Genomic DNA, 20,881 nt, shown 5'->3' with positions numbered 1-20,881 from the left:
ACTAGTGATTTGTTGATGTGGTTTGCACTTCAGGGCCACCGTATGTTCATTTCAGATGGATGTTTAAATGTAGAACAGACTCAGAATTTGAATTTAAAACATAAATGTGAAGCAGTAAAGTTAAACAGACAAAGTGAAAAGATCAGAATTATGGATCAAACAGTTTTGATTCCTGCTCTGTGTGCAGACATTACAGAGATGCTTTTACAAATATTTACACACATTTCTCCTTTTTTAATGTGCGTAGTCAAACAAATTCAGCCGACAGTTTGTTATTTTTCAATGAGAAACAGGAAACTGGTCGACTGCAGAGCTGTTAGCTTCTGTTAACCACAGACCACAAACAAAGCGTTCAACAGTCAGTGAGCTCACAGAGACAGACTGATGATTTGATGAAGCTGATCCAGTTATTATGAGATAAAGAAATATAAATGTAGTTTAAATATTAATGTTGTAAACTGTGTATTGTTAAAGGAGTGTGATCTAAATGTAAACTAAAAATAGATTATTGAGATTTAAGGGTTAAACTTCATTAAATCAGTAAAATGTTTGTTTTACATTTCTTATATATGCAGCCCATCCATAATACACAATCTCATCATAATCCATTACACTGGGTAAACCATTAGTAATAAAAAGTAATAAACAATAAACATCATCCTAAAATCAAGTTAAATCATTTGAAGAGTTCAGTGTTTCCTCCAAAGTCTGCTCATAAACTATGTTTCCAATTTCCAAGATACCATCAGTCCCACTTCCTGTAAATGCAGTTTACAGTCCTTAGAAACAAATCTGACCTCTAATCAGCCCTCATGGTAAAATGTCAGGGTAGTTATTTTGGAGGGGAAGAGAGGCTTACTTTAAAAGAAATCACCTCATCTAAAAAAACCCCACTACCTCTGCTCTTTTTGATTTCTGTTGATGATTTGACATCATTGTTTGTGATGTCATCTTTTCAAGATTTTTTTTGATCAGCTGAAATTAATGAAAACAAAAAATGTCCTTGAAATCTAAGAAAATGTTGAAATTTGTTTTAGTTGTTTGCAGATGTAACAAACCTTAAAACAATAACATGCTTACAGAATGTAAATACAAAAAAATAATAGTAACCACAAGAACCTGTATGAGAAGGTACATAACTTTAAAAAAAAGGACACGCAAACTCCAAAAATCTGAATTTCAACTTTACCTTTCCTGCAAACATGTCTCACCAGCAGAACCAGTAACACCAGCAGAACCACAAAACAGACTGATCCAACAGATAACACCACAGAGAGAACAGGATTAGAGGACAGTGACAGTGATCCAGCTGGATGGAGACTCTCCATGACCGCTGATGTCACACTTGTAGAGGCCTTCATCAGACCTGGAAACATGCTGGATGGTCATGTGACCTGTAGGCTGCTTCCTGATGAGGGAGCCATCTTTATAGAAAGCAGCTGGGAGGTTGGAGGGAGTGGTCTTTGTTTGACAGAGCAGAGTGACGTCATCTCCCTCCATCACAGGGAGGACAGGACTCTGCAGGATCACTGATCCACCTCAACACAGAGACAAACTACAGCATTTCATCCATTTACACACAGCTTCATCAACACTAACTCCACACACTCAGCTTACCAGAGACTGTGAGGTTAACCATGTTACTGATGGCACCCTCTCTGGACTCACACCAGTAAACTCCACTGTCCTGTGGGTCAATGTAGCTGATGTTACAGGAAGAACCAGTTAGTTTTCCAAACCCAGCTCCACACTCAGCTCTTGTGTCTGTGCTTGTGTTTCTCCTCACAGTCCATCCAGCAGAGCTGTCGTCCTCCTCACAGCTCAGAGACACAAACTTATCTGCAAACAGCTGAGAGCTGCTGGGACTCACAGTCAGACGAGCTGTGAGCGTTACAATGAAACATGAAGCCAAACAGGTCATATTAGTGAGCATTTACAGTGTATCACAAAAGTGAGTACACCTCTCACATATATTTAAGTATATCTTTTCATGGGACAACACTGAAAAAATGACACTTTGACACAATGAACAGTAGTCTGTGTGCAGCTTATATAACAGTCTTCATGTAGAGCAACAATTCATCTTTTAAGATCCTCAGAGTTCTTTGCCATGTTGTAACTTTCAGTGACCAGTATGAGAGAGTATAAGCGCTGTACTGCAACACTGAACACACCTGCTCCCTATGCACACCTGAGACCTAGTAACACTAACGAGTCACATGACATTTTGGAGGGGAAATGACAAGAAGTGCTCAATGTGGACATTTACGGGTGTTGTCTCTTAGGGGTGTATTCACTTTTGTTGCCGCTGGTTTAGACATTAATGGCTGTATATTGAGTTATTTTGAGGGAAGAATAAATTTACACTGTTATATAAGCTGCACACAGAATACTTTTCATTGTGTCAAAGTGTCATTTTGTCAGTGTTGTCCCATGAAAAGATCTGCAGAAATGTGAGGGGTGTGCTCACTTTTGTGATACACTGTATCAGGTTGAAGCTGTGACAGAAGAAGGTTACTGACCTTGGTTTGTTGTGCAGCTCAGCAGTGAGATCAGAACTAAAGAGAAATTAAACTCAGGTTGGTTAGAGGTGAACACAAAGAACAACTCCACACAAACAGCTCACATGATCTTTTATGATCCATCTATCTGGTGAGGATCTAACATATTTCCACACAATTCACACTGTCCAGGCTCTAAAAAGCAATTATTGTGATTATATGCACTGACTATAACTGTGAGTACAAATACAGACTGTCATCTTCAGTGTCACAGTAAAGTCATGTGTCCTCTGTGCAGCTGTGTTCATGTAATCAGTGAATGATTTGAGCTTTTCACTTCCTGCTGTGTTTCCTGGACTCCTGATAAAGATAAAGAGTCAGTTCAGACCTGCAGTTGGTCCTCATGGTGTTTGAACTTGAATTCAGCCTGATTAGTTTTTCATGTCTTCTCCTCCATCATCAGTTATCAGGAGAGCAGACAGTCAAAGGTCAATAATTCAAACAAACACAGAGATTCTACTTACAGAGCAGACACAGCACAGATGTTTCCTTCATCGTTCTTCTCACTCATTTGAGCTTTTTTTCATTTCTCTCACTGACACCAAATAAAGCCCCGCCCTCTTCCTCTGAGCACCAGCTTTACTATTGGTGCAGACACAGTGGGGGGACTAATTCCTTTGTGAACAAGTGCACACACACATACACATGTCCCCCTCGGTGAGAGAGGCAGATATGAGCTGAAACTCAGGAATCAAACCAGTGACGCTGCTGTTATGGAGCTGAACTGGAACCATTCACACACTGAGGCCCTCTGGACACATTTAATTACAGCTGTGCAGAGACACACTGATGACTGACTGGAACACTATGATTCACATTTAGATCAACACCATCCTCCCACAGACTTTATATATATATGGCCAGTAGAGGGAGCTGCTGGACTGTAAATGCTTTTTGCTGGAAAAAAAGTTCCCACTGTGAGAATGTGCTGATCCTAACAAAATGGCTTTATTTACTGAGCTGTGGATCAAGATGATCTTCACTTATATCTTCATAATTGTCCTGAAATAAACTGTAGTTTACAGATATCAGTTCCACAGATGTACAAAGTCACTGCAGACCTGCACAGTCTCAGAGCAGTTTGTGAAAGAGTCACAAAACAGATTTTATTTTGATTTCAGTGAACATGAAATTGTAAATAATCCACTTCAGTAGGAAGTAGCATTGAGCTGGAGGCATCTCCATGGAAGCCAATAAAACACAAACCATGATTTTTTAACCTAATAAGTCATTAAACGTAATTTTTTCAGTTATTTAATAGAAAAACTCAGAAATATACACAGATTGGTGTGTAATTACGTTGTCCAACAAGTCGATGCCTTCTCATAAACTTGAAAATAATCCAATAAATAATAATACATTTCAAACTATTTATAACCATTTAACTGTTATACATTTATATTTTCATCCTCTTCTCCTCGTTATGTCTCTCTTCTCCTGCAGCAGTGCTCTGTCTCCTCCAGTGATGGGGGTGTGATGAGGTCCGTGAATGTGTCCAATCTTCACCAAAGTCTGATCACACAAAGCTCCGTTTATTTAGGAGTGCTGACACCTGCTGGACGTTTGATGTACTGCATTCCTGCTTTTATGTCGCATGTTGAGTGATGGATCTTTTAGCATAATTATGCAATTATGTCAAAATCTCCATTTGATGTATAGTGAAACCAAATTAAACAAATTTATGCTGATTGTGGTATATCTAAGTATCAATAGATCAGTTATGGTATATCAATAAAGTATTGTATATAGACAGCGTGTGGTGTGTTTGTGTATAAACAGTTACAGGAAATATTTGGGTGTAGGTGGAGGTGCTTTAATGATTTTTACTCATGAATAAAATCTTTGGACAGTGTTGGACTCAGGAGATTCCTTCTCTTTGGTAAAACTTCCCAGCCTTAGACAACTCTCACAGAGGACTGAAGCAGCAGAGGCTGAAACTGAAGTTCTAATGTGTACAGGTGAGGATCCAGGTGCTGCTGGTTCTGCTGCTGTAACAGTGGATCAGATCACCTCAGATCACCCACAACACTTCCTCTATTTTACAGTTACTCCAATCATATAATATGGCAGCCACGTGATTTCAGTAAATGGCAGTACTGTAACAGTATAGGTAGGGAGATGCAGCTAGCTGATATTTGGGGTGTGCTGAGAAGGATGAACAGGCTAGCAAGGAGTTGGAAAATACTTGTGCTACACCAAGAAGTGAAAACAGTAATTGATGATATGATAAGGCAGAGATGTTGGCTTAGATGCTAGTAAAGGTCCAGAGCTCAGCTAATCTCTCATAAATTGCTAAGCAGAGCAGGAATAAGAAAATCCTAGAATTACAAGAACTGAACCAGGAGACAGTTTGGACTCACCCTTCAGCATGTTTGAACTGAGAAGAGCTGTAATGAATCCTCAGCACACCTCTGCAGGCAAGGATGAGATCTGTTACACTATGTTGGAACACATGGATACAATACTGACTCACTCACTGCTGTTCTGAGATTGTTTAATGCAGTTTGGGAATCAGGTACAATATCGTCTACATGAAAACAGTGTGTTATTGTTCCAATACTAAAACCTGGGAAAGATCCGTCTGACCCATCGAGTGACAGACCAATAGTCATACAGTTATACAGACTGTATGACTTTGGAAGCTGAATATATTGCAGTGCTTGAGGAAATTAAGGGGGATGAGGATGATGGGTGGTGGTGGACATGGCGGCAGGGGACATGGAGCCTTTCAAGCTTGGGGAGACTGTTACACTTGTGGTCAACAAGGACACTGGTCCGGAGAATGCCCTAATGCTTTGCAACCACCCCGACCACCAGTGAGCGGAAGAGGCAATGTGAGCCAAGGCTATGTCACACCTCTAAGAGGTTGGCATCAAGCCCCAAATGCAAGAATGGCCCCATCTAGTGGACCAGGAGGCCAATACCCATTGGTGGACCCAGAAAACTGTCATTCTGGCTCCTGGGAACAGCAACAATGACACACCCCACAGAGAAGCCTGTGCAATAGGGAAAAGGTGGCCCCTATGTTGCATGTAATGCTAGCACAGTCTCATCTGCAATTTTTGGTTGATACTGGAGCAACCTATTCAACCATCAAGGAAGCTCCACAACAAACGGACATTTCCAAAATCACAGTGATAGTGGTGGGATTCTCTGGGGTACCACAAAAACTGCCATTAACTAAGCCATTGACTGTACAGCTGGCTAACCAAACTCTGAAACATGAGTTCCTGTTGTCTCCACAAGTGCCGGTGAATCTATTAGGCCGTGACTTGCTCATTAAGCTGGAGCGACTATTTTGTGCAGTGCTGATGGACTGAAAATCTCCTTCCCTAATGGACAAATTTTGACATGCAGCTCCCCGGAAGCTATTAATTCAGGACAGTGGCTAGTTCAACCCCTGCCCACCATTACTTCACCTGTTGACATGTACTGGGGTCGACTAGAACCAGAGACACCTGATTAACCGGGACTGATGACTAAGTACCTAAAGTGGAAACCATGGATCACGCTGTTGCGTCTGTACACCACCCTCGCTGATCCCCCTCATGTAATTCTGTATTATGATAGGAATGAGGATGAATGTTATGCTGAACGCTTTGGTATAGGATTGGAAGGTCACATGGGTCACATAGTTACTCAAAATCTCTTTGTTGCACCACAGGGTGTTGCCGCTTTAGCGAACCTTATGCAAACACAAATGGAGTGGTATGAAATGTTCACAGAATCCCATCCACATGTCTCGTTAGCATTGCATCTGGGCCACCAAGCTAAAGTCTTGGGCCCCATGATTAAATGTTCTATGGCAATTACTACCGTATTTTTCGGACTATACGTCGCTCCGGAGTATAGGTCGCACCAGCCAAAAAATGCATAATAAAGAAGAAAAAAACATATATAGGTCGCACTGGACTATAAGTCGCACTTTTTTTGGGGGGGGGGGGGGGGGGGGGGGGGGGGTTGATAGAATCCGAGACCCAGAGCAGAAATTCCATCTTGAACGGCAATTTAAAATAATAATGGATTAAAGAACAGGACAAACACGGTTACGCCTACGTTATGCTAACGTAGCACATTCAGCTACATGACGCACAACGAACACATGTTCGGTATGTTAACGTAACATTAAGTTATTCAGATAACCATAGCATAAAGAACATACTAACAAGTTAACCAAACCATCAATCCATTGAATTCTTCATCCTCGGTGTCACTTCTAAACAACTCCGTACACTCCGTAGACGAAGCGCCGCTTCCTCTTCTGTGTCGCGTTAGTCAGACTCGTCGTCAGCTGCAGTTCCAATTATTCCAGCCTTTCTGAATCCCAACAGGATGGTTTGTCACTGAAGCCCATGTTTTCTTGATCCATCCAATGACTTCCAGGAAAGTTGGGTGGCGCATTCTCCCAGTTGCCGTTAAGCTGTGCTCTCCATCCATCATCCACTGCGCCCACAGGTTACGCAAGACTGCCTTAAAGCTGCAGTTCATGGAGATGTCAAGTGGCTGGAGTATTTTGGTTCATGTGTTATAAATGTCACATATACGTCGCTCCGGAGTATAGGTCGCACCCCCAGCCAAACTATGAAAAAAAGTGCGACTTATACTCCGGAAAATACGGTAATTGGACACCTACTCAGATTCCAGGAGTAATTTACTCCTCTAAATTTGATACATATTGCATACAGGTGCATGCCGAAAATACTGTTTTGCTGGAACATGTGTTGCTCTCATGACACCATGGTCATGAGCTTTCAGATCATGAATGCACAGAGAAACTCCTGGCTACGTTGCCTAGTACTCTGTGGTCCCAGGGCCCAACAGATATGGGCCTTTGTGTTGAATGCCCACCTATAACTTTTGAGGTGACTTCGGATGTTCCTATTAGGCATCCCCGATATCCACATGTTGACATGTTGACAGATATCAGTATCAACCATATTATGATGAACTTAAAGCTTTGGTGTCAGTACACTCACACACAGCAGATTGGGTCTTGCTGAAAGTCATAAAGAGGAAGTGGTCGGCTCCAAGGTGGACAGGGCTGTATAAGGTGGTGGAAATGTCACATGCCGTCCAGCTGGATGGAAAAGGAGACACGGGGTACCACAGGAGCCAGTGTGCACCCATACATTACCCATATGTGGCTAATGTGTTGAAATATTCTTGTGTCAATACTTTAAAGAAGTTATCAGGTAATATTTGAACCAGTGGTTTGTTTGTTTGTTGGTGTCAGTGACCAACATCAGCTGTGCAGAGCGTCCAATATATACAAGTGTCTGTATTTATTATTATTTGTTCCTCTGTTTGTTTGTGTATGCAGTCAGACCCACTGCTGTATTTAACTTTTTTTAATTAGCATATATATATATATATATATATATATATATATATATATATATATTTTTTTTTTTTTTTTGTTTTTGTTTTTGTTTTTTTTGTTTAATGCGTTAGTTTAAAGTGCTGCTGTTATTCTGTGCTGTGTGCCGACTAATTTCTGAGGCTCCAATAAATTCAGACTTGTTCTTGTTTATTAAAGTCATTAATCATGTTTGCTGGACCGTCTCTCCACCCTGGAGAAAGAAGTCAGTTTTCTACCCCATCACTTTCTACATCCATGTCACTGGAAGCCTGCCTGTGGCTGAGCCTTTGCTTTGTTTTAGCCACATGTTACATAGTTTATTGTCATAAACTGCCATAAATTTAATTTCAAATTAAGTCTCATATATTCTGTTGTTTGTGGAGTGGAGTGGGGGGTAAATGGAGTTGTGTATTTTTGAGGGTGGATTGATGGGCGGGGTCTCGAGGAATGAGTGTGAATCTGTGGAAGTATGCATGTACCTATTTATTTTACTTCTCTCTTTTACTGTTTTTTTATTATCATTTTAAAGACACTAGATAGAGACTGCTTACACAAGTTTGTTGTCTCATTGCTGCACAATGACAATAAAGATATTCTGATTCAATAAGACATAAATGTGGGAGGTGAGCAGCTAGCTTGGCTGTGTTCAGAGTCAAAGAGCAGCTGTACCTGCTCCTCCTGGTTCTGATGCTTTCTAGTCCATCACTGATGCCTTCAGTTCTCACTGCTGAGTAGACCACAGTTGAATCCCATCCTGCAGAATGAAACCATTTCAGTTACAGCAGTGCTGTTATATTACTGCACTAAACTAAACATGTTTTATTACTGCAGCAGTGTGAACAGATGAAGGTGAAGCTCTTATAAACCGCAGCAGGCTGTGAGCTTTGGTCCATCCTAACACCTCTGCTGTGAACCTCAGAATAACTACAGCACTGGGAGGAGGGGGGGGGTATTTCTGAGAATTGGAGGGTCGACGACCACAAAGCTCACATCTTCTTTCAGTGTAAACTGAAAGAAGTTGATGCTGTGGCTGGATCTGCAGGGCTTTGAAAAGTCCTTGAATTCAAGGACAGTTTGGGTCTAATCTGGGCTCATTCTGGTAAACAGCTGTGGGCAAAATGTTCTGACACAGATGTGGTTCAAAGGTCACAACACACCTGACATCTCACACATATAAGCAGGCTGAATCAATGAGGTAGTCCCATTAAGGCCTCATGTGTCCATAACCCATAACTATTGGCTATTTCTAATGAATTCATTCAGCTTAAAGAGAAGTCAGAATGTAATCAGAGTCAGCGTGGAGACAGAGGAGAGCAGCTGTACCTCGTATCTTTGACCTGTTGTTCTTGTCTTTGACGTCTTCTGGTCTCACGTCTGAGTCGACTGCAGCTGCATCAGTGACTTCACAATGAAACACACACAGAGGACTCACTGTGGGTCACACAGCTGATTGTGTAGATGCTGCTGCAGAAATCTTTAGACAAAAAGGGTTCAGGTCTTTGAGGCTGTTCATTTCAGATGGATGAATAAATGTAGAACAGATTCAGAAGAAGAAGAAGAAGAAACAGCCTTTATTGTCCCACAGAGGGGAAATTTGGGTGTAACAGCAGCCGCAGTTATTATAAATATAAATAAAAATATAATAATTTACACTATTAAGAAAAGAATATATATATATATAAAATCAACAAACAAGATTACCTTAAACAAACAAGATTAACCTTAAAGGATTCAGGATTTGAATTTAAAACATAAATATGAAGCAGTAAAATTAAACAAAGTGAAAAGATCAGAATTATGGATCAAACAGTTTTGATTCCTGATTTGTGTGCAGACTTTACAGAGATGCTTTTACAAATATTTACACACATTTCTTCTTCTTTTTTAATGCCTGTGGTCAAACACATTCATCCTATATTTTGTTAATTTAATGAGAAACAGGAAACTGGTTGACTGCAGAGCTGTTAGCCACAAACAGATGGTTCAATAGTCAGTGAGCTCAGAGAGACAGACTGATGATTTGATATCATTGTATGTGATGTCATCTATTCAATCCTTTTTTTGATCAGATTAAATTATTAAAAAGAAAATGTACCTTTAATCTAAGAAAAAGTTGAAATGTGTTTTAGTCTTTTTCAAATGTCAAACTTTAAACAAATAACATGCTCACAGAAAATAAATACAAACAATAATAACCATGAGAGCCTGTATGAAAAGGTACCTAATTTAAAAAAAGGACACACAAACTCCACAAATCTGAGTTTCAACTTTAACTTTCCTGCAAACATGTTTCACCAGCAGAACCACAACACAGACTGATCCAACAAATGACATCATAGAGAGAACAGGAGAGGAGAGTGATGGAGGTGTGGATGTAGGTGGAGGTGTGGATGTAGGTGGAGGTGTGGTGGTGTGTCTCTCTAAAATAAAGCAAACACAGTCATTAAGTTATGGTCACATTGTGAATGTTGAAACCTGCAGAAACACAGACAGGTGAGTGTGTCACCTGTGACAGTGATCCAGCTGGATGGAGACTCTCCATGACCGCTGATGTCACACTTGTAGAGGCCTTCATCAGACCTGGAAACATGCTGGATGGTCATGTGACCTGTAGGCTCTTTCCCAATGAAGACGTCATCTTTGAAGAAAGCAGCTGGGAGGTTGGAGGGAGTGGTCTTTGTTTGACAGAGCAGAGTGACGTCATCTCCCTCCATCACAGGGAGGACAGGACTCTGCAGGATCACTGATCCACCTCAACACAGAGACAAACTACAGCATTTCATCCATTTACACACAGCTTCATCAACACTAACTCCACACACTCAGCTTACCAGAGACTGTGAGCTTAACCATGTTACTGATGGCACCCTCTCTGGACTCACACCAGTAAACTCCACTCTCCAATGGATCAATGTAGCTGATGTTACAGGAAGAACCAGTTGGTTTTCCCCACCCATCTCCACACTGAGTCCTCTGTTGTTTGCTTGTGTTTCTCCTCAGAGTCCATCCAGCAGAGCTGTCGTCCTCCTCACAGCTCAGAGTCACAAAGTCTCCTTCAAAGAGCTGAGAGCTGCTGGGACTCACAGTCAGACGAGCTGTTGGAGAATTCAGTTTATTCTGATTTATTCTGACAAGAAGCATTTTAATTATCTCCAGAAACATCAAATGTTCAGCAGTGATCACCTGACTTCAGCTCATCAAGATCACAGCACAAAAATCACAGAGCAGCCAAAGGGGACGAGATTCATGTTACTTTGAATCTGGTTGCAACAAAGTTCATGAATATGACAGTAAAGCATTTTTGTCTTCATTAGGATACAGATCTGTGCTAAAATGTGTTCATATAATAGCACTAAAAATTACCAACATGCAGAAAAACCCTTTAATAGTTTTAATCTGTTACAGGATGAAGTTACTGACCTTGGTTTGTGCTGCAGCTCAGCAGTGAAGTCAGAACTAAAGAGAAATGAGTCTCAGGTCAGTTTAGAGTGAAGTGATCAGAGAGCAGAGCAGACAGCATCTCTGTGGTTACTGTGAGAAAATACTGAAGCACAATCAGAGCAGGAAGGAGGAAGACTGTTGATTACAAATATTACACTTCAAACATTGATGTTAGAGTCAAACATCACTAAAAACCAGCTACAGAGGACTGTTGTTGTTTGCTTTTATAGATTTCATCAGCTGAATCTTCTAGAAACAGACACAGAGTGAACTTACAGAGCAGCCACAGCAGAGATGTTTCCTCCATCCTGACATAAAGTCGATCCTTTTCATCAGGAAGTTGGAGGAGTTTTCAGAGACGAGGACGATCTCAAACATAAAGGTTGATCTTCCTGTCAGTGACAGCAGCTCAAACTACACACTGAGCTGACCTGATACCTTCACTGCACAAAGTCTCTGGATATTCAACAAGACAGCAGAGCCATGAAAACACAGAATGAACTTACAGAGCAGAGACGATTCCTCCATCCTGCTGCTCACTGACATCACACCAACACTGAGACCAGCTCACAGCAATAAAACCCTCCTCTTCCTCTTCCTCCTCTTGCTCTGTGACTGGGTGTCAGAGTTGTGGTTAGTGTTGGCAAAAAGTCACGTGAAAAGATTTCAGTGCTTTGCAATATCAGCATTTGTGTGATGCCTTCACTGGCTCTCCAACCCCCTCAGACTTTTTGCAGCTCTTTTTTTTTTTTTTTTTTTTACAGTTATCACAAAATTAAATTCTTGAATATATTAATCAAAGTATTGATTTCATTAATTATGTTTCTGATTAATAGAAACACTTTGTGTCTGTAGCTGATAGCTGACACACGGGAGGTGAGCTGGAACAGGTTTGTACCTCACAACTTCTGACATTTGGTCAGAAAGAGAGTAAATAAACTGTGTGGCTGCTTATTTACTAAAATTAATGAACGACAAACAAGCCTTTATTAAGGTGAGGCAGGTAGCAGGTACCAGCAGGCACCAAAAAACCAAGTCCATAAATCTTAAACCAGACAATCTAAAGGTTTAAATATACACAGAGGTAATCAGAGAAATGGGAAACACCAGGGTGAACAGCTGAAGCTAATCAGGGAAAAGGGGGAAAAAAAGCAGGAGATATAAGCTAGAATGTCAAACTAAACATAACAAGAATAAAGAACTAAAGAGAAAATATAATAATGAACAGAAGTAAAGTATCAAACTCAAAATGCTGGGTCAGAGACAAAGAACCATGAAAACTTTGTCCAATCAGCTGGTCAGGAAGGAGATGCACAGAGGAAACACCAACAATAAAACAGAACGTAGCACACATTAGGTTTTCCCAAATATCTGATTGAAAAACAGCTGCAGAATTCATTTGGAAATAAACTGAATGGTTTGTACAGTAAATTAGTTACAGAGCTGCAGTAAATCCTCCTCTGAGCAGGAATATTTGCTGTTTATGTACAAAAAAATATTCAGATTTGAAGATCAGAGTCTATTTGTTCAACAGAGGTGGAGAGGACAAAGTTAGCGAGACCCACAGAGACACAATAGAGCTCTGATTCAGAAGTGATGCTCTGTGGTGACATCATCATACTCCTCATCCATATCCCATCCCTGCTCAGGCTGAGTGGGTGGGATTGAGGCACAAAGGTCATTTCCTGTAAAAATAATATGTAGAACATGTATCAGTTTTTTACTGATACATGAAGATTTCAGACAGAGAGAGGAGTTTATCATCAGCATATTGATTGATCAGTGAATGATTTAGAGTGTTACCTGAGGCTCTGTGTCGATATAAAGACACCATCAGGAGAGTGGAGATGAAATACGGACAGAACACCACCAGATGGATGAGCAGTCTGATCACAAGGTGGAGGACGGAGGAATCAGGAGGCAAAGATGAGGTGGTGCCAGGTGGTGCTGTGGTTGTAGGTTTGCCTGCAGAGAGAATCCCACCTGTTCAGGTGAATATGTGGATAAAATAAGAGGTGAAATCAGAGTGAAGCTCCTCACCTGTGACAGTGATCCAGCTGGATGGAGACTCTTCATGACCGCTGATGTCACACTTGTAGAGGCCTTCATCAGACCTGGAAACATGCTGGATGGTCATGTGACCTGTAGGCTGTTTCCTGATGAGGGAGCCATCTTTATAGAAAGCAGCTGGGAGGTTGGAGGGAGTGGTCTTTGTTTGACAGAGCAGAGTGACGTCATCTCCCTCCATCACAGGGAGGACAGGACTCTGCAGGATCACTGATCCACCTCAACACAGAGACAAACTACAGCATTTCATCCATTTACACACAGCTTCATCAACACTAACTCCACACACTCAGCTTACCAGAGACTGTGAGGTTAACCATGTTACTGATGGCACCCTCTCTGGACTCACACCAGTAAACTCCACTGTCCAATGGGTCAATGTAGCTGATGGTACAGGAAGAACCAGCTGGTTTTCCAAACCCAGAGTCTCCACACTGAGTCCTCTGTTGTGTCCTTGTGTTTCTCCTCAGAGTCCATCCAGCAGAGCTGTCGTCCTCCTCACAGCTCAGAGACACAAAGTCTCCTTTAAAGAACTGAGAGCTGCTGGGACTCACAGTCAGATGAGCTGTTGGAGAATTCAGTTTATTCTGAGTTAAACACAATGACCTGCTGACCCTGACAAACTAAGACAACAACAATAGTCTTCATCAGCAGTACTGGGGTAACACATTACTAAAGTAATTTGAGTATTTACACTACATTTATCTCTAAATGTAAAGCAGTACTGTTCCTAAATTCAGTGAGGACTTTACATTTAATAATCATATTTGCACTTCGATTATAGAACTTGGGCAAATAAAAAACATCAAATGTGGTTTTTTGCAACAATCAGCTAACATCTGCTTGTATACAAGTCAGGACAAAATGTCAGAGCGATACATTTTTAAAGGGAATAGAAGCATGGTACATGGTACTGTTGCACTAAAGGACACTAATATGACTGTACACTGTGATTTGTGCTACATGTAACAGGTAAAAGTTTACCCTTGTGGGGTTTTTCATTGTATCTTTCACTGTAAATTAAAATATGAAAATGCCTTTGTCAGTGTTGCAGAATAACACAATGGCAATGTCACTAATTAGTTTCTTCACAGAGGAACTAAGTAAAATATCACATTATACTTTGAAGCAATGAATCCAGCACTGTGCGTCATGCAATCTTCATGGAAGGGTCATTATAAAAATTAGTTTTGATGCTGCAGCCAAATAAATACTTGATCTCTCAGGCTGTGGTTTGTCTTGTTCAGCCTGTAAAAATGGATGTAAATTGGGTAATTATAGTTTTTTGATACTAAAGACAGTAAGTCAGTATGTAGTCAGATCACAACTGCTCTGGGATACACTTGGAAGCTATTTAATTCCATCACCCCAAAAAGGTGCTATTGGATACATTTGATCAGTTTTCTTGTCTTGCTCTTTGGCTGCAGCATTAACACTATTTGCAATATTAAAGAAACTTTATTGTCAGAAAAGAAGGTTACTGACCTTGGTTTGTGGTGCAGATCAGCAGTGAGATCAGAACTAAAGAGAAATTAAACTCAGGTTAATTTGAGCAGGTCCAATTACAGCACGGCTGCTTCCTGGTACCAAACTGAGACACTGTAGAGGAGGCAGTGGCGCTCCCCTCCACTGCCTCCTCTACAGTGTCTCAGATCTCTGCAGAGCACCTATGTCACACTTAAATACTTCATAATTATGTGTGGCACAAAACTGGCATTTGGAAGTTTGTCCAGCTGTAATCCCTCTGATTTATGATCATTTTAATAGTTAAGCCCTTTACTTTGAATTATACCAGAATCTTTTTGATGTCATGAGGCATGAGAATCAGCACCTCTAAGTCTGAGGCCATGGTCCTCAGCCGGAAAAGGGTGGAGTGCCCTCTCCGGCTCAGGAACGAGTTCCTGCCCCAAGTGGAGGAGTTCAAGTATCTCGGGGTCTTGTTCACGAGTGATGGGAGAAGGGAGCGGGAGATCGACAGACGGATCGGGGCTGCTTCTGCAGTGATGCAGACGCTGCACCGGTCTGTCATGGTGAAGAGGGAGCTTAGTGTAAAAGCAAAGCTCTCGATTTACCGGTCGAGCTACGTTCCTACCCTCACCTATGGTCACGAGCTTTGGGTAGTGACCGAAAGAATAAGATCGTGAATACAAGCGGCAGAAATGAGTTTCCTTCGAAGGGTGGCTGGCCTCTCCCTTAGAGATAAGGTGAGGAGTTCGGCCATCTGGAAAGGGCTCAGAGTAGAGCCGCTGCACCTCCACATCGAAAGGAGCCAGTTGAGGTGGCTCGGGCATCTGATTAGGACGCCTCCTGGCCGCCTCTTGGGTGAGGTGTTCCGGGCATGTCCTACAGGTAGGAGGCCACGTGGTAGACCCAGGACACGCTGGGGAGATTATATCTCTTGGCTGGCCTGGGAATGCCTTGGGGTCTCTCTGGATGAGCTGGAGGAGGTGGCTGGGGAGAGGGAGGCCTGGGCTTCTTTGCTTAGGCTGCTGCGCCTGCGACCCGGCCCCGGATAAGCGGAAGAGAATGGATGGATGGATGGATGGATGGACTTTTTGATATCTACCAAAAGCATTTGGTTGAGGTGTGATTTGCTAAGACACATTTAATCAAATATTAGTGGGGTGTATGTATGTATCTGAGCCTGTATGGTAAATGGACTAGTTCTTATATAGTGCTTTTCTACTCTGATTGAGCACTCAAAGCGCTTATACAACACATCTGCATTCACACAAGCACTTCCATGTGTATCTAAGCTAAGTGCTTACTGTCTAACAGTCATACTCCAATGCTTGCGTTGGAGAGCAACTTGGAGTTCAGTATATTGCCCAAGGACACTTTGGCAAGCAGCCAAAAGGAGCCAGAAATTGAACCGCCAACCTTCCTATTTGTAGGTGACCTGGTCTGCTTCCTGAGCCACAGCCACCCTAAATATGTTTACTTTAAAGAAAATCCTACATAAATTCACACTTGTTTATTAAAGTCCTTATAGATGCGTGTTTTATATTCATCCCACCCTGGAAACAGAACAGCTCACAGAAGTCATTAAACCCCAAAATCACCATCCATGCCTATGATGACTGGACGTAAGCATCTGATCATAACTGTACATAGATTATTGATAATCTTTTATATTTACATGACTTTTTGTATTTTGAAGTGCTTCATCAGACATTTTTAAAATTATAGTTGTATAGTAGTCAGTGAATCTCACTTCTTGTTTTCTTAACGCTAATCAATAAAAACTTTTTTAAATATAATTTCTTTATAACATGTCTGTTCCTCTGACATGTATCGCCAGACCTGTCGCTATGGGCGGGCCCTAGGGGGCCGTGCCCGCCCACTGATACGCTTGGGCCCGCCCTGGCTCCCCCACCCAAGCCAGATCACTAATCAAGCTAATAATAGTGGTGCCCCCCTGTTGGATTTCATAAGCCCCTCTTAAGACTGAGATCTGGCGACAGGACTGTGTATCGCAGCATGTATCTGAGCACTCTAGTACGACTAAGCTGAGATGTTATAATGAGTTAAATTGTGACATTAATGATTGTACTTACAGAACAGCTGATGAAGAGACACTGGATTCATTTTACTTCCTCAGACCTCACTGAGCTCAACACTTGTTTGTGACAGAAGTTAAACCAACTTCCTTCCTTTTTTTTCTTTTCTTCTTCTTCTTTTTTTTTGCTTTATTTAAAGTCGTTAAACACCAGAGATCACCTGACCTGCTGCTCTACTACAGGTTCAACATACCCAGGATTATTATTCTGGATTATTCTGTTATCTGAGACCCTTTCTTATAAGATGTGTTCTTCATTTTACTTTACAAGTTCTTGCTCACACTGAGAACACCCTGAAACTGTTTCTGCAGCTTTAGCCCCCCTTCTTATGGAGTTTCAGGTATTTTCCACATTACTGTAGATGACTGGTTGATCTGATCCACTCCAGACTAAGTACTGTGGGTTCACTGATAGGTATCATGCTTAAGCATAAACTGGAACCAATGAGCAGACTAAGACGACAGTTTTAAAACATTTGTTGAACAGCAAAAACGGTGGACCAAAGACTGGTTAGTGACTCGGGGGATGAGTTCACTCAGGGTGCGGGGCTGGTGGGTCTGCTGGAGAAGAGAGGCGGAGTTAACAGTGACCAATGTGAAAATAATACGATGAATGTGGCACAGAGAAATGGCAGCTTAATTGATGTTTTCTGGTTTTCCTGATTTGGAGGGGCTGTCCGGCAGAACTGCAGAGGCACTGTGGATAATTTGGTGGCAGGTAAGTTTCTGTTTTCACAGGTTTCTTGGCTCACAGTTAAGCTGATAAGATGGTGCATCCCAGGTATGAAAGGAAAGTTACACGGAAAGCAGCTGCGCTTGTGTGACAGTAAATGTGTAAATTTGTAGGTGTAATTAAATGTGTATATATTACCCACATCCTCCCAACACAGATATAAATGATATAACATGGACTACTGACTGAGGTCCCGGGGATCCCAACAATAATTTACTGTAAGAATTGTTCATAATAGCCAAAGAGCCAATAGAGCAAAAGTTCCTGTTTACATGACATCGCTTCCACTGGACTAAATTATTTATTCCTTCATGCATATTATTTCCTGTTATTAGCACAGGACTCAGTCATTTACAGAGTTACATTGAGAGAAAAATCAGTACTCATTTTTTCAGTTTTACAATAAGGTTTTATTCTCGCATTATCATCTGTTTTACATGCAGTTGAGATTACAGGCCTGCACAGTGGTGCTGTGTTTGCTTTGAAATGACTCCATGTCGTGTAACGGCTGTGTGGCAGGCAGGAAAGAGAACCCCAATGCAGGATATGCCAGACAGAGGTAAAATGTCAAACAGCTTTATTAGCTGGCAGAGCAAACACAAGGCAGGGCTGGACAGGACCAGAGGCACAGAATGCAGAACAAAAATAAACTCAACTAGAATCTCCAGAAAACAGGGTAATCAAACAGAAAGCACACAGCGCGGGAACCATTAGACAAAGACGACGACACAATAACAGGCAGAGCAAACACGGGACTTCAATACACAGGAGGGCTGGTGAGGGAAGAGGAAACAGGTGGGAACACAGGTGAGGCTGATTACCTTGACGAGACCAGGGGAAGCAAAACTGAACACGACAGACAGGGACCAGACAACTATCAAAATAAAACAGGAAGACAGAAGACGGAACCAAGTTGCAGAGTTGACACCAGGAAACACAAGAAACCAGAAAGCAAATTAAACGCCACAAACAAAAGAAACCCAAAACAGAACAGAAAAAAAATAAGCAAAACAAAACACGGGGTCCACAGGACCCTGGACCACGACATTCCAGCTCATAGAAAAACTGCAGCAGTTAGTCCAACAGGAGAAACAGCTTCTGATGAAAATTATTATTTACAGCTGGAGAAAACAAAATACACTGGATTAAGAAACACTCACAGTCAAAAAAACAAACAAATATTAGAACTTTAACAGTATAAAAATAAAAACACTATAATGAAAAACGTTCGATACCTGAAGAGCTCTTGCAACATTTAAAGTGAAATAAGAAACAGGCTGAATATTGTCTGTAATGAAAATAGATGAAATACCTGACTCTACACATCAGTGCAGTCACTCTTAAGCTGATTAATGAATCCTCAACACTAATAAACACAAGAGCGAGTTTCTACAATCCACACAGCACTGACACACTGTAACCTGCGGAGCAGTAAAAGCTGAGTTTGTGGCTCAAACATCACATCACAAGGTCAACTAGGGTCTCAGAAACAGCTGCTGAAGAGGAAGCAAATGTGGCTCTAATGCTGTAAACTACACTGAAATGATGAATTTATGTAATGAACTTTCTCTCCCCCCTTTCTGTCCATAAATACAAAATTATGCTGAAAAAATCCAGATTAATGTCTAAACATAATAATTTGACATTCTTGAAATATTATTTTTAAATTAACATGTGAGCTGCTGCTGTTTTGTAAACAGCTCACGAAGTGGAAAAGTTTGATTGTAGAGCTGTTTAAAAAAATGATACTTTGAACTTAGAAGAAAACTTTGAATACTGGATGAAACTGAATGATTCAGGAATTCCTGATCAGCTCAGTTAGACGCTGTCTGTCCTACTGCTGTTTGAGTGTGTGATGTTCTTCAGGTGGCAGGGTAGGCCGGGCTTTTATTTAACGATAAAGCTCCTCCACAACCACAAACTGTCCTTTACAAAAGCACCAAATTCAGAACATGTTAGATGACCGCTGCCTGCTGTCTGCCTTTATCGCCCTGCGTGTTTGAGCTGAGCAATAAGAACAGCAGCAGGAGACTCACAGAGTTACTGAGAGATTTTAGAGGGAGACCAATCTGAAATTTGACCTGATTTTTCTTTTTGTTGATCACAAAACCATCATAACACCAACAGCAACAACACCGCCAGCACCAAAAAGGACCGGCTCACTTCCAGCCCAGGGTGTCCTCCACATTTGTACATATATACTGTACTCTCGGTCTCATTCATATCCCCGTGTTCTTTGTTTTGTTTCCTTGTCTCCAAGCACTAAGCCCCTCTACAGCTTGGTATAGTTTGTATAATACTATAGTTTCTTAGTATGTCTTGTTCAATTTTTTTTTTACCTCCATTGTCTGGACTCTATTTATCATGCATGTTAAGTTGCTGGATGCCCTAATTTCCTTTGGGATCAATGAAGTATCCATCTATCTCTATCTAAAAATCACACTTTCCCTCTGATTAACAGTTCGATTACCTTCTCAATCATATGTGAGAAATGTAAGTGTCTGAGTCCAACAATGTTAGAGTCACAAAGAAAGGTTTAGTTACGCCAGCTAACAGCAGCTAACAGAACTGACAGATTTCAGTGATTTAAACCTTTGCCTTTTATAAAGTTCACTGTCTGTGTTACTGTGATTATGACACGTCCTGTCCTGCTGTGTGACGCACTGTCAGCTCACATCGCAGGCGAGGACAAGAGACACACGGGTTTACCTCCGATGTCAGTGATCAGGTCCTCTGCCTGTTTTAAAGTCCACTTTTTGTTTGGCCATTATTGGGGGTCAGACTCGCTAAAATGTTGCAGTAAAAAGTGCTGACCGATGTTTTTATCCACTGATCACTGATCAATGTGTCATTGGCAATGCTGGAAAACAGGTTAGTGCACACCTGCGTGGCAGCTGTTGCAGTGCATTGTGGGATTTGTAGTATAAGTGTTAGGAGCACTATTTACATGTAGGCCATTAATCATAGCCATATTAAATTATCTCGTGGTCCGGATGTGGCCGGATGAGTTTGACACATTTGACTTTTACCTTGTTCTCTTCTGCTCTCTTGTTACCTGCCTAAAGCCTGTGCAATACTCACCTGTACCATAACCCACGTTTCCTTGAGGAGTTTCCTGAGCCCAGAAATGTTCCTGAAACTAACTCCCAGTCAAGAAACCC

At 41.4% G+C, this 20,881-nt stretch overlaps 2 protein-coding genes across 2 annotated transcripts; both read right to left on the bottom strand.

Moving 5' to 3' along the window:
* Positions 1-1,284: 1,284 nt before the first annotated feature.
* LOC115777432 (uncharacterized) lies at positions 1,285-10,594 on the bottom strand. Its single transcript, XM_030725341.1, has 5 exons — positions 10,427-10,594; positions 9,244-9,321; positions 8,472-8,674; positions 1,618-1,828; positions 1,285-1,538 (listed from the first exon to the last, which is right to left on the bottom strand). The coding sequence occupies exons 1-5, from the start codon at positions 10,521-10,523 to the stop codon at positions 1,285-1,287; spliced, it is 843 nt and encodes a 280-aa protein (XP_030581201.1). The 5' UTR covers positions 10,524-10,594.
* Positions 10,595-12,312: 1,718 nt separating this feature from the next.
* LOC115777431 (Fc receptor-like protein 5) lies at positions 12,313-16,497 on the bottom strand. The gene is made up of 6 exons (XM_030725340.1): positions 16,491-16,497; positions 14,914-14,949; positions 13,727-13,993; positions 13,402-13,647; positions 13,165-13,326; positions 12,313-13,046 (listed from the first exon to the last, which is right to left on the bottom strand). Exons 1-6 carry the CDS (start codon positions 16,495-16,497, stop codon positions 12,949-12,951), a joined length of 816 nt encoding a protein of 271 aa, XP_030581200.1. The 3' UTR covers positions 12,313-12,948.
* Between the last annotated feature and the right edge of the window lie 4,384 nt (positions 16,498-20,881).

The sequence above is a fragment of the Archocentrus centrarchus genome, unplaced genomic scaffold (genome assembly GCF_007364275.1).
Source record: "Archocentrus centrarchus isolate MPI-CPG fArcCen1 unplaced genomic scaffold, fArcCen1 scaffold_53_ctg1, whole genome shotgun sequence".
NCBI classification, from domain to species: Eukaryota; Metazoa; Chordata; class Actinopteri; order Cichliformes; family Cichlidae; genus Archocentrus; species Archocentrus centrarchus.
The sequence above is the reverse complement of the archived record's forward strand: the minus strand, read 5'-3'. Positions and strand labels throughout refer to the sequence as shown.